Genomic DNA, 15405 nt, shown 5'->3' on the forward strand with positions numbered 1-15405 from the left:
CAAAAATAAAGGGGAATCAATTGTATTAATTATATAATTAATTTGTATTAATTAAAATTATATAATTACCTAGATTAGATTAAAATTAATTGATTATATAATTGTTTGATAAAATTAATTTATTAATTTCCAAGATTATATTAAGTGTTCTTAAAAAAGTAAAAATAATTTGCTCTATTCAATTATATTTATGTCTGCCAATTACTAATTCTTTTCATTTTGGTACTTTAATTCTATACATAAAACTTTAAATTAGTAAAAATAATTATTCAATTTTTTCTTTTCAAATATTAATTCTTTTCATTTTGATAAAATTTTAAAATATTATTATTCTCTTAATTTAATTGTTTATTTTTTAATATATATTTTGTCAATGATATATCATTAAATAATCATTAGAACATATAAATCAATTTAAAAAATTATATATTTTTTAATATACTGAATATACAAGTACCATGAGTATTTTATATACCATTGATAAAACTTTAAAATATTATTATTTTACTAATTTAATTATTTATAACTTTAATCTTTATTAATTTATTTTTTAACTATTATTAACTATTTAAAAAGTAAATAGTTGAATTATTAAATAAATTATTTATAAAATTGTAACTATTTAACTAAATTATTGAGATTATCTAAAAGTTATTACGTTAATTATAAAATAGCTAAATTATAAATATAAATAATTTAATAGTTAATTACAAAATATAATTTTAACTTTAATTAAAATTTATTACGTTAATTATTAAATATCTAAAAGTAATAAATTTATAAAAAAAATATAATTAAAATTTTAATTTTAACAATTAAAACTTAACTCAAATTTATAAATAAATTAATAAAATTTAAAAATTAAATAGGAAAATTATTAAACTAATAATTTAAATTTGTATCGATGAAATGTCATAAAAAAAATTATTTGAAATACACAAGTACCACGTGAAACTTTGAAAAAAAAATTAAATTAACATAGTAGCAAATAAGTTAGAGGAATCAAAATTTATATTTTTTTAATATACTAAAAATAATAATAGTTAATAGATTCAAAAGAATAAAAAAACAAAGTATGAAAATGAAATGTACTTATTAATTCAATATAATAAATTTCCAAAATTATTAAAATATCTTTTTTTTTATTCTAAAAGGAATGTACTTATTCTATTTATAAGATGTTTTATTTGATCGGTCCAAAATTTGAAGTGGTTGGTTGTTCCCTATAATTAAAATCGATATATTTTTTTTTATTAACTAATAAATAGTATAAATCTTTGAAGATCTTAATTTTAAATCACCATTTCAAAATAATTCTATACTTCAAAATTTCTGCGTTTTTGTTCGGAAGTTTAATTTTGAAATTCCAAAAAAACGAGATTTCGAAAATACATTTCCGAATTCTTAAAAAAAATTGAAAAAAAAATTGGAAAATACATTTTCGAAGTAGAGGGTATTTAGGAGTTTTCACTAGGAGGTCAGCCCCATAAAAAGGTGAGAAAGAAAATCTCAAAAAAATACTTTAGAAATGCATTTATTAAATAAGGGTGTTTTTGGTTTTTCGCTGAAGGTTCTTCCTACCGGGGCTACAAATAAATTCTCTAAGTTAATGATAATAACAATTATATTAATTTAAATATACTATCATCTCGTGACCTATGAGTATTATATTTGTTGCTGTCTAGATGGTTGTGACCACTTATGTTTATACTATCATCTCGTGACCTATGAGTATTATATATTTGGCTTTTTTGTATCAATTGTATTTTTTGTTATGACAAGAGAAAATAATAATATTATAATACACACGCGAGCCACGCTTTGAATAGACAACTCAGTAAAGTAATCAACTGCTGTTTTCCACATCTCAACAAGCTTGATTTTTATACAAGTATGCCACATTTTGAAAATCAAAATACCAAACTGCCACGTTTTGTAATTTTTTAACTAGAATGCCACTTTTTTGCTACACACTCGGCCAACGAGCCGTTGAAGAGCTTGTTTTTTTTCAATTTTTGTTATTATTTAAATATATTAGTTAATATAAATTGAATATAATTAATATAATATAATTTAAATATGTTTTTTAATTTTTTAAAAATATTAATGAAATTCAATAAATACTTTTATTAATATTTTTAATTGATTTTTTAATTTTCATATTACATGAATATTTTAATTAATGTTATTTATTTTATTTTTTAAAATAATAAATAAAAAAGGACAGGCCGGACGCATATTAAATTGAAAAATAAAACGCACACATCAAAATGATCAGTGCGTCACAAAGTTCAATAAATATATCCAATTATATTCGAAATCACAAATAAAAATGTCCAAATAAATAAGCTATGACTGCAAAAAAAAAATGACTGTAAACATAATTGAAAAATAAAATGAACACACTAATACTAACCACGAGCAACACTGATTCGTAAAATAGCCAGATAAAAACAAAAAGTGAAAAGATTTTGTCCGCTAATTTTGCCCGCGTGACAAATTATCTTTATATTCGGTGAGTCTATATTAATTAATATTATATTTATATTAATTAATACATTTTATTTAAAGATGATGATATATAAATTGAATATTAATTAATATAGACTAACCAATAAAGACAATTTAGCGAGCAAAATTTTTTGACTTTTGATTTTTATCTGACTATTTTACTAATCGACGTTGCATGTGGGTCGTATCAGTGTTTTCATTTTATTTTTTGATTCCGTTTGCAGTCACTTTTTTTAAAGTCATAGCTTGTTTATTCGGGCATTTTTATTCGTGATTTCGAATATTTTTGAATATATTTATTGAACTTTGTGACGCACTGATCATTTTAATGTGTCTGTTTTTATTTTTTGATTTAATACGCGTCCGAATTATTATTTATTTTTTAAAACATATTTAAATTATATTTTATTAATTATATTCAATTTATATTAATTAATATATTTAAATAATAACAAAAATTGGAAAAAACAAGCTCTTCAATGGCTCAGCCAACCATTGGACGAGTGTGTAGCAAAAAAGTGGCATTCTAGTTAAAAAATTACAAAACATGGCAGTTTAGTATTTTGATTTTCAAAATGTGGCATACTTGTAACAAAATCCAACGAGCTTTCTCTTTATTGATCTAAGCTTACCTACTTACCTAAAGTCACAAATTATCAATTCATTTTGTTGTTGTTGATTAATTATTCTGAGAGAAAGACAAAAATAAATCATGCCATGCATATGGATAATTGGTGGTGGCTAGACACCAACTAAGTCCCTCGTGATGATATGCGGTTTTATTATATTCCAAAATGGAGCAAAATTGAATTAGAGCCGTGGGATCTAGCATTTGTGAGTTGGCAACATCTAGGCGTCTAACTGCAGAGAAATGGACATAAGAAAACTGGAGAGGAGCTTCTCCCGCTATATATATATATGTATATATATATACTAGTATCTCTCAACTTCTTTCAAACAAAGCAAATTATAATTTCTTCACTTACCAGAAAACAAAAACTTTGACAAAAAACAACTAACAATGGCAAATCCCTTTGGTGTCGTTGTCGATAATGATAAATTGGAGGAAATGGCAAGATATATTGGCAAAACAATAACCCAGGAAGATAGAGCAAGAGAAGCTATGCATCTGATTAATGAAGACGATAAGGACGCAAAAGCTGCAAAATATGTAGATTCTGTGAAGGAGTATTATGGTGATGGTGTGTCCACGTTGTGCCTAGTGTACAACGCCACTGGAGACACTATCTCTTATGTTACCGACCACGACTGGTATGGCTACATTGGCCGAACTCCGTATCCTACGGAGATCGGTAATGGGCAATGGGGAGCCTTTCATCATGTCCATGAGACCGGTGCATCCTCCGGTTCTGAAGCTGCCGTCGTGTACCGCGGCAAGACAGCGAATGGAAATTACAGTGACTTTATGCTTGCTTGGTCTACACCTTGGGGAGGTTGGTACAAAAACAAGGTAAAAAACATTTTACTGTTTAGTAATTAAATTATTAGTCGAAATGTATGCTTTTTCATACAAGTAATGAACTAAATCCCCTCTCTTTGTGTAGGCTTACTGTGAGATGGGTGCAGTTGACAGTTTTCCAGGGCGTTGGAGTGATATATATCCTAAGATAAATAATAGCGATTATCACGATAAAGTTGACAGGGACGGGATCAAGATAGATGTTGATACTGCTAAAGGCACAAGTCCAGTGTTTAAGGCAATCATTAAGATCCCTTTTAGTCCATGATCATCAATATCACGATTGAAGAGAAGTCTCAACTCTCAATAAATTGTTATTTTTCTCGTGTCGTGTTTGTATTATCACTTGTTAGTTCACTTATTTCCTGTGTTTGTATTATCACTTGTTAGTTCACTTATTTCCTGTGTTGCGTCTCCATTTGGAATTACTTTTGTATCAAGTGTATAAGCTTCAGTATGAATAACTGTGTAACTTGTTTGTTATTAGATGCTTTTCGTTGAGCATCTTGTACTTTTGTATCAAGTGTATAAGCTTCAGTATGAATAAATGTGTAACTTTTTGTTATTAGATGGTTTTCGTTGAGCAACTTGTACTTCAGTATGAATTATAATTTGTATGAAATAATTTTTTACTTATTTATAAAATGACTTTTTTAAACAGACATTATTTCATTGTTTTCTATTGATGGTTGATGGATAATATGGACAGAGATTTCACAACATTAATAATAAACATGCTTTAATTCACGGGTCATAAACATGCTTTAATTCACGAGTCACTATCCGTAACATATTTATTTTAATCAAATATTTATCATTGTTTAATAGGTATAATCTTTATTTTAAAATATAAAAAAGTTTCATGTTTTTTCTTCTTTTTGTATGGCTGTTTTATTCAATTTAACGTATATATAATCATTATTTATTTTACAATTAAATATGTCATTTTAAATTTATATGAATATAAATACATTTTATATTTTATAGGGTATCAAATAAATTTATCATGAATATAAACATAAAATATATCGGTTTATAGTTAATATAGTATAATATAGTATAGTGATAGCAACAAGTTTGGACCCTACTAGATCTAAATTACTTATAAAGAAAACTATTTATTAAAAATCAACTGCATGATAGTATTATATATATTTTTATTTTAATATATAAAAAATTTTATGAGTTAATACCAATACAATATTTATTTTAATTTAATCGACAAAATTTTTATTTTTAGATATTATTTTATCTCTATCTCATGATTTTTTTTCCTTTTTATATAATTATTTAATACAATTAAATTTATATAATTATTTTTCATTTTTCAATTAAATAAATTATTTTAAATTTGCATTTTTAAAAAAAATTTAATTTGCATTCATTAAATTTTCATTTTTTTTCTCCAACTCACATGTTATTTATTTTACATTTTGCTTATGTGCAAATTGCTCATAGTTCCTTTTATTAATATTATTCATATCGTTCAAAATATACTACACAAGAAAAAATTCACCCGTGCGGGAACACGGATCTCTGATTAGTTATTTATGTAAAAATCAATTCACACATTTTTTGATAGATAAATAATGAGTGAATATTTTTATTCAATCCACTTTATTTCATTTTCCTAGATCTTTTTATTATGTTATCCAGACCATATGAAAGTGATAACTAATAAGTTAATGATAATAAAAAATTATTGAAGAAATGGTTCTGTATCTTAATTGACTTCTTCGTAATGGAAACAAATTATTGGTGTGGCAACTGGCAATAATTTAATGATAGCTAATAAGACACCCGATCATCTGAAAGTGATAACTAATAAGTTAAGCGTATCTCTAAAAAAAAAAATTTAAAAATATTGATTTCGGAAGTACACTTTTGAAAACACAAAAAAATGTGATTTGGAAGATGTATTACCGAAAACATAAAAAAGTGTTTTCAAAGATAAATTTCCAAAATCAACTTTTACTTTTGAGAGAGGAGTGTCTTCGGAGATGCATATCTGAAATATTTCAATAATTATTAAAAAAATTAAAATCAAGGTGAATCAATATAACTAATAGTATAATTAATTGTATTAATTAAAATTTATTATAAAAAATATATATATATATATATATATATATATATATATATATATATATATATATATATATATATATATATATATATATATATATATATATATATATATATATATATATATATATATATATATATATATATATATATATATATATATATATATATATATATATATATATATATATATATATATATATATATATATATCAAGATAAAATATATTATAACATATATTTATTCATGGCGCGAGTTCCACTAGATTTTACTTGTTCACTTTAGCATGTGGAGATACAAATTCAATTAAATTAATGAACCACAAAGTTTCTATACTATTAAAAAAATGAGAATCTTACATACAAAACTTAACCAAATATATCTTCTCCTTGATTGTAGATATGTGTCTCCAAGTGAAGCATGTTGGAGAATTTTTGCCTATTCTATTCATGGAAGAAAACCAGCTGTTGAACGATTATTTTTTCACTTGGAAGGAGAGAATTCAGTGTACTACAAAGATTTTGAACAAATTGGAAACTGAAGGATAGAAAAACACTTAGAAAGGGGGGGTTTGAATAAGTGTAGCTTTAAAAACTTGACAGATAAAAATAAATTGCACAGTTATTTTTATCCTGGTTCGTTGTTAACTAAACTACTCCAGTCCACCCCCGCAGAGATGATTTACCTCAACTGAGGATTTAATCCACTAATCGCACGGATTACAATGGTTCTCCACTTAGTCAGCAACTAAGTCTTCCAGAGTCTTCTGATCACACACTGATCACTCCAGGAACAACTGCTTAGATACCCTCTAAGACTTTCTAGAGTATACTGATCCACACGATCACTCTAGTTACAACCTGCTTAGATAACCTCTAAGACTTCCTAGAGTATTCTGATCCACACGATCACTCTAGTTCCTTACAACTTAATGTAATCAATTCTAAGAGTATTACAATTGCTTCTTAAAAGCTATAATCACAAACTGTGATATTTCTCTTAACGTTTAAGCTTAATCTCACTAATATATTACAACAGCAATGTAGTGAGCTTTGATGAAGATGAAGATTCTGAGCTTTGAGTAGAACAGAGTTTCAGCAAGTTAATATGAGTTGTTTTTGTTCAGAATCGTTAACCTTGCTTCTCATCAGAACTTCATATTTATAGGCGTTGGAGAAGATGACCGTTGAGTGCATTTAATGCTTTGCGTGTTCCGTACAGCATCGCATTTAATGTTATACGCTTTTGTCAACTACCTCGAGCCTTGTTCACGCTGTGTCTACTGACGTAGCCTATAATAGCTTTTAACGTTCCTTTTGTCAGTCAGCGTAGCTTGCCACTTGTACTTCCTTCTGATCTGATGTTTGTGAATACAACGTTTGAATATCATCAGAGTCAAACAGCTTGGTGCAAAGCATCTTCTGATCTTCTGACCTTGAAGTGCTTCTGAGCGTGATACCATCAGAACTTCAGTGCTTCTGATCTCATGTTCTTCTGATGCTTCCATAGACCCATGTTCTGATTCTGCTTTGACCATCTTCTGATGTCTTGCCAGACCATGTTCTGGTGTTGCATGCTGAACCCTTGAGACAAAGCTTCTGAGCGCTGAATTATGCATACTCTTTATATATTTCCTGAAAAGGAAATTGCATTGGATTAGAGTACCATATTATCTTAAGCAAAATTCATATTATTGTTATCATCAAAACTAAGATAATTGATCAGAACAAATCTTGTTCTAACAATCTCCCCCTTTTTGATGATGACAAAAACATATATAAATGATATGAATTTGCGATCAGAAAGAGCAGACGGCAAAAGACAAATTACACAGCTATAGCATAAGCATATGAATATGTCTCCCCCTGAGATTAACAATCTCCCCCTGAGATAAATAATCTCCCCCTGAAATAAATACTCGAAGAACTTTAATAAAAGACTTCCCTGATTATTTCGGTAGAGACGATCACATAAGCTTCTGTCTTTAGAGAATTCATAGCTTCTGACTTCTGCTTCCATTGGACAGCTTCAGAACTAGAATTTCCTTAGATCCCTAGAACACTCACAGCTTCTGATTCCTGCTTCCATCTAGGACAGCTTCAGAACTTGAATTTCTTTGATCTTCTGAACATTCACAGCTTCTGACTTCTGCTTCCATCTAGGACAGCTTCAGAACTTGAATTTCTTTGATCTTCTGAACATTCACAGCTTCTGATTTCTGCTTCCATTTAGGACAGCTTCAGAACTTGAGTTTTCTGGATCTTTAGAACATTCACAGCTTCTGATTTCTGCTTCCCTCGGATAGCTTCAGAGCTTTGAATTTCTACCAACATCACTTCATGCTAGATTTGTATCAGAACATTGTTGAATGTACCAGAGCATCATCAGAGCATCTCTACATCCTGAAATGTTACAGAACAAAAACTAAACGACAAAAGTCAGCATGAACGAGTCAGAACATAAAATGTATATTAGAACACATGATATGTATCAGAGCCATATAGGCTGAAATAATGTATCAGAGCAAATAGAATTTTGTCAAAGCAAATAGACAAATATGGATCAAATTCTATTATCAGTGCTTCTGATTTCTGAAGCTTGACAGCACTCAGCTTGCTTCAGTTTCCATGAGCTTATTCTTTTTACAGAATAACACTTCTTATGGTTTTGCTTCTTGTGTTTGCTTTGAAGATTCTCTTCACTTCTTTATACCTGCAAAACACTTTAAACCATATAGAACTTGCAGTTCTTGTTAGTAAAAACAACTGATTAAATCAAATCATTTATCACATATTTCTCCCCCTTTTTGTCATATCATCAAAAAGCAAAAAAGATTCAGAGACAAACAAAACGAAACACACGGAGGAAGAAGATGATTTCATTGAAGTTCAAACAACAGGTACAGAAGTACATGAAGATAAGTAAGATCAGATGCACAAAGACAGATGCAACGAAAAGAAAGAAACAACACAGACTCAATCTAAGATGGCCCTAGTCTTGACAAGATCTTGGCCAGCATCTCTTGAACCTCATTGTTGTGTCCATCTTGCCTCACCATGAAAGCTCTATACTCAGCATTGAGTGAGCTTTGCTCATCCTGTCTCTTCTGAATTTCTTCCAGAGTCATTGCAAGACGAGAAGATTCATCAGAAGAAGCTTCACCGCTTTCAACCACAGGAATAGCAACTTGATCTGTAGCTTCCATGGATAGATCATTTGCAGGGATTTCCTCAACAGGATCTGATTTAGCAACATGATCTTCAGCATCTGCTTCTTGCATAGAAGCATCTCCATATTCTGCAGCAGGAATTTCCGAGTCTCCATTATCAAGTGCCTGAAGAATGGCAGCTAGATTCCTGGGAGCAGAAGGACCTTCAACTTCTGGTGGGTCAACAACTTCTGGAATGACCAAGCTTGGGTCTTTCTCAGAAGGGTTTTCCCTCAGATAGTCAAAGAGAGTCTTGAAGTCTCCGAGCAGAACAGGATAATCAGGAACAAAGATAACGATATCCCTGCATGGATTTGCTTCCATTTTAGCAGCCAGTCTTGCTACTTCCAATTCATCCACAAAGGGCTTCTCTTCCAACAGATGTCTTCCTTTGAGACTAGCAAACCAGAAGTCTTCATAATTCCTCAGAATTCCACGAGGCCGTGGGGCAGCAGCTACACAGGCTTCCTGAAGTTCTAAAAACAGAGCATCTGATTCTCTGCGAAAGATCCTCCAGTAGTTCCGCATAGCAACATCATTCAATCCAGAACTTTCAGCAATTCTGAGAGTATCAAAGATACTTCTGAGATTCCTCTTTAGGTTTTCAAAAACTACACCAATAGGGTATACAGGGCGGAATTTTATTTGGGTTTTTGAAAAGGCAGGGTTGGAAGTGAAGTACGGATGAGGTTCTCTATCCAACCTATAAGAAGATTCTGCTTCAGTATCAGAATCTAACACTACCACTTCAGCTTCAGGACGAGGCTTGGGAGTGTAGTTGCAATCACGGAGCAGCTGCTCATGTGATGCAGAGGTTGGAAGAGGAGAATCACAAAGATTGTTTTGAGAGGTGGAGGGAGTATGTTCAAGGGTGGCATTGAGAGAAGGTTGAGATGGAAAGAGAGTTTGAAGGGGTGGTATATCCAGAACAGGATTTATGGTAGGTGGAGAGGAAGGAATGGTTATAGGAGAAGATGGAGGTGTAAGAACATGGACAAAGACAGGTGATTCTGATGTGGCTTTTTCTGGTTCAGGTGTAGGGACAACCTCTATTGGTGCAGCTTCTGAACGAACAGCAGGGACAGAATCAGGTTCAGAAATGCATATACCTTTGGAACCTCTCAGAAAAGCTTTGGCCACATCCTCAGTCTTCTTCTGCTTCTTACTCTTCGGCTCTTCAATAATCTTTGCTTTGCCGCTAGCGATTTCTTTCCTTCTGACATATGCCAGAACTTCAGGTTGATTCTCAGCCTCTTGAGAGACATTTTCTTCATCAGATTCTTGAAGAATCATCTTTCTTTTTCTGATTTTCTTCTTCTCAACAACTTCAACAATCTCAGCATTGTTATTTGACTTCTTCTTCTTTTTCTCAGCTTCCTTCTTTTTCTTCTCAAAATCAGCAGAGACAGCCTTAACAACCTTTGCAATGACTTCTCCTGGGACCACTTCTTTCTTGGTGGTAGCAGCAGGATGATCAAACTTTCTTTTGGTCCTTTCTTCCTTCTTGCGATTCACTATAATTGGAGCACCTTTCTCTTGATCTTTGAGACTTTTATCCTCTTTTTGTGACTTCAGATACCTAGTTCTGACTTCTGGTACCTCACTATTGAAGAAGGTTTTGAATTCAGCTAGAACTGGTTCTCTTCTGATTCTTGTTCCAGCAAGAGGTTGAGGAGTCTTACTGATAGTCTTAATTACTTTCATCTTCTTCAAAGTGAATGCATTCAGACAAGCCCCAGATGTGACAGCAAGGTCTTTCACAATACCTTCAGATTCCAAACTTTCAACAATCTTTGAATGCACCAAAAGATTTGAAATAATCCTTCCAAAAGGAATGATTGTTCCATCCTTTTCTCTGAAAGCGTTTCTGGAATCCTTTACTGCTTTCCACAAGTGGTTGAAGATGATGTAGATCGCATCAACCTTCTTCCTATTGGCAATGCAATAAAGAATATACTTTTGCTCATTACTGATGAAATCCGAAGCATGTGTTGCTTTCCTATGGTAGAAACACCCAAGAATGATCTTTGTCCAGATTTTGTAGATATCTCTCAACTCCTTGACGTGTTTTGTTTTCTTGACATTTGGATAGAGAGTGGATAGAACATCTTCCCAAACTGCCCTTTTATCAATCTCAAAAGCCCCTTCAGGGTTTTTCAGATCAAACATCACTCTTAGGATGTTTTCAGTAATAACAACAAACTTTCCATGGACGAAGGAAAGTATTGATTTTGGGGCAACCACAGCATGTGCCCAGAACTCCTTGACAAGATCCGGATAAACTGGGCCAACGAACTCAGCAAACAACGAGGTCCATCCTTGAAAGATGATATCTTCTTTAAGATGAAATCCATGTTCTTCAAGGTTGTTAAAATCAACAATAAGTTCACATAGAACTTCTAATTTGTCCTTGGGAATAGAGCATGCAACAACAGGAGTAAGTTGCAAAGATTCTTCTTGGAGATGATGAGGAACAGATGACTCAGCATTTTGGGATGAAAAGGCAGCCATGGATGCAGAATGAACGAACAGGAGAAGAGAACTGGGTTTTTGATTAGGGTTTTAGAAAACGGCTAAGAACTTTTCAAACGAGAGAATGCAAGAAGAAAGAGAGACAAAGGAGCGAAAAAGATGTATGATATGATTTGAAAAGAATATAAGGAGACGAATATAAAATAGAAAATGAAAAAGAATAAATAAACAAAATGAATAATTTCAGAATCAAAAGAAATCATTTTCATTAAATGACGAGTGACGTGAGGAGAGAGATCGTGGTAAAAGAAATGATTTAAAACAGTTACCTAGGTCGGCGCCTTTTCAACTGCACGCTTCGTACTGACCGTAGAGACACGTGTTCATCATTAGATAATGGATGACAGGTGTGAAATATTCAATATGCTTTACGCCTTCTGATTCCGATCACTGCTTCTGAATTGATCAAGTTTCTCTTCTGGAAACACTTCTTCTGAAGTGTGCTGATATAAGTCTGAATGATCTTCTGATTCATTACTTCTGATATATACAGCTTCTGGAGATTCACTTCTTTGTTCTGCAGCTTCTGATAAGACAAAACTGTATCTGCAGAAATTCTTAAGCTGCTTTGTTTCATCAGAAACAAGTTTATCATCAAACCAGATATTGATTGATTCTTCCACAACCAATGTCTCAGTATTGTATACTCTGTAGCCTTTTGAGCGTTCAGAATATCCAAGAGCGAAACATCAATGCTATAGAAACAAACATAACAGATGGTTCCAGGACTAATAAACTTCCTTTTCTGATCTCCCACGAACATAGTTTCTTCAACAGATTTAAGTACCAGAACTTGGAAGACAGTCTTTCTTCCCTTCAAGTGTTGAGACCAACTTGAGTCCAGGTGACATGTCATGTTGACTTTTATCTTCTTTGTCGCCAAGAGAATCTGCAAAAGAAATAGTCTTTTTCTTTGGTACCCACATTTTCTTGGGTCCTTTCTTGTTAGTTCTCCTCAAGTTCTGATTGACTTTAGGTTTAACATTGTAAGCAGAGGGAGGAACAGCATGATAATTCTTAATGTGAGTTTCATGATATTTCCTAGGTTGTGTCACATGCTTTTTGGTGTGTGTTATGTGAAAACTTTGAGCATGTGAAGTGTGCCTAATATCATGGGAGTGGCCATACTTGAACTGATCATACAATGGCTTGTATGTGAATTTCATTTCATCAACAGGTTCAAGTTTGTATGGGGTTTCACCCTCAAAACCAATGCCGACTCTTTTGTTTCCAGACACAGCATATATCATAGAAGCTAGCTGACTTCTGCCAATACTTCTAGATAAGAACTTCCTGAAACTTAAATCATATTCTTTCAGAATATGGTTTAGACTCGGAGTGGATTTTTCTGAATCAGAAGGAGATCCAACATTATTGGATAATTTTAAAAGTTTTTCTTTTAATTCAGAATTCTCCAACTCAAGCTTCTTTGTTTCAAATTCAAATAGCTTTTTCAGCTTTTTGTATTTGAGACTGATCTGAGACTTGAGTTCCAGAAGTTCAGTTAGACCGGAAACTAACTCATCTCTAGTAAGTTCAGAAAATACCTCTTCAGAATCTGATTCTGATGTAGATTCTGGTCCGTCATCTTCTGTCGCCATCAGCGCACAGTTAGCCTGCTCATCTTCAGAGTCTGAATCATCTTCTGACTCATCCCAGGTTGCCATAAGACCTTTTTTCTTATGAAACTTCTTCTTGGGATTTTCCTTCTGAAGTTTTGGACATTCATTCTTGAAGTGTCCAGGCTCATTGCATTCATAGCACATGACCTTCTTCTTGTCAAATCTTCTGTCATCAGAAGATTCTCCACGTTCAAATTTCTTTGAACTTCTGACGCCTCTGAACTTCCTTTGCTTGTTCTTCCAGAGTTGATTTAGCCTTCTGGAGATCAAGGACAGTTCATCTTCTTCTTCAGATTCTGATTCTTCAGGATCTTCTTCTCTAGCCTGAAAAGCGTTAGTGCATTTCTTGATATTAGATTTTAATGCAATAGACTTACCTTTCTTTTGAGGCTCATTTGCGTCCAGCTCTATTTCATGACTTCTCAAGGCACTGATAAGCTCTTCCAGAGAAACTTCATTCAGATTCTTTGCAATCTTGAATGCAGTCACCATAGGACCCCATCTTCTGGGTAAGCTTCTGATGATCTTCTTTACGTGATCAGCCTTGGTGTATCCCTTGTCAAGAACTCTCAATCCAGCAGTAAGAGTTTGAAATCTTGAAAACATCTTTTCAATGTCTTCATCATCCTCCATCTTGAAGGCTTCATACTTCTGGATTAAAGCTAGAGCTTTAGTCTCCTTGACTTGAGCATTTCCTTCATGAGTCATTTTCAAAGACTCATATATGTCATAGGCCGTTTCCCTGTTAGATATCTTCTCATACTCAGCATGAGAGATAGCATTCAGCAAAACAGTTCTGCATTTATGATGATTCCTGAAAAGCTTTTTCTGATCATCATTCATTTCTTGCCTTGTCAGCTTTACGCCACTGGCATTTACTGGATGTTTGTAACCATCCATCAGAAGATCCCATAGATCACCATCTAGACCAAGAAAGTAACTTTCCAGTTTATCTTTCCAGTATTCAAAGTTTTCACCATCAAATACCGGCGGTCTAGTATAACCATTGTTACCGTTGTGTTGCTCAGCAGAGCCAGATGTAGATGCAGGTGTAGACTTTTCACTTTCATCAACCATCTTTTACTGAAGCGTTTTTCTCTTCCTGAATCTTTTCTAAACACGGTTAAGTGCTTGCACCTTAGAACCGGCGCTCTGATGCCAATTGAAGGATAGAAAAACACTTAGAAAGGGGGGGTTTGAATAAGTGTAGCTTTAAAAACTTGACAGATAAAAATAAATTGCACAGTTATTTTTATCCTGGTTCGTTGTTAACTAAACTACTCCAGTCCACCCCCGCAGAGATGATTTACCTCAACTGAGGATTTAATCCACTAATCGCACGGATTACAATGGTTCTCCACTTAGTCAGCAACTAAGTCTTCCAGAGTCTTCTGATCACACACTGATCACTCCAGGAACAACTGCTTAGATACCCTCTAAGACTTTCTAGAGTATACTGATCCACACGATCACTCTAGTTACAACCTGCTTAGATAACCTCTAAGACTTCCTAGAGTATTCTGATCCACACGATCACTCTAGTTCCTTACAACTTAATGTAATCAATTCTAAGAGTATTACAATTGCTTCTTAAAAGCTATAATCACAAACTGTGATATTTCTCTTAACGTTTAAGCTTAATCTCACTAATATATTACAACAGCAATGTAGTGAGCTTTGATGAAGATGAAGATTCTGAGCTTTGAGTAGAACAGAGTTTCAGCAAGTTAATATGAGTTGTTTTTGTTCAGAATCGTTAACCTTGCTTCTCATCAGAACTTCATATTTATAGGCGTTGGAGAAGATGACCGTTGAGTGCATTTAATGCTTTGCGTGTTCCGTACAGCATCGCATTTAATGTTATACGCTTTTGTCAACTACCTCGAGCCTTGTTCACGCTGTGTCTACTGACGTAGCCTATAATAGCTTTTAACGTTCCTTTTGTCAGTCAGCGTAGCTTGCCACTT

The 15405-nt window shown here is 32.5% G+C and overlaps 1 protein-coding gene across 1 annotated transcript; it reads left to right on the top strand.

The window, feature by feature from the left end:
• The first annotated feature begins 3444 nt into the window (after window positions 1–3444).
• LOC131599486 (23 kDa jasmonate-induced protein-like) lies at window positions 3445–4559 on the top strand. The gene is made up of 2 exons (XM_058871820.1): window positions 3445–3982; window positions 4077–4559. Exons 1-2 carry the CDS (start codon window positions 3533–3535, stop codon window positions 4257–4259), a joined length of 633 nt encoding a protein of 210 aa, XP_058727803.1. The 5' UTR covers window positions 3445–3532; the 3' UTR covers window positions 4260–4559.
• Window positions 4560–15405: the final 10846 nt, after the last annotated feature.

Source organism: Vicia villosa, linkage group LG4 (assembly GCF_029867415.1).
Source record: "Vicia villosa cultivar HV-30 ecotype Madison, WI linkage group LG4, Vvil1.0, whole genome shotgun sequence".
Classification (NCBI taxonomy): Eukaryota; Viridiplantae; Streptophyta; class Magnoliopsida; order Fabales; family Fabaceae; genus Vicia; species Vicia villosa.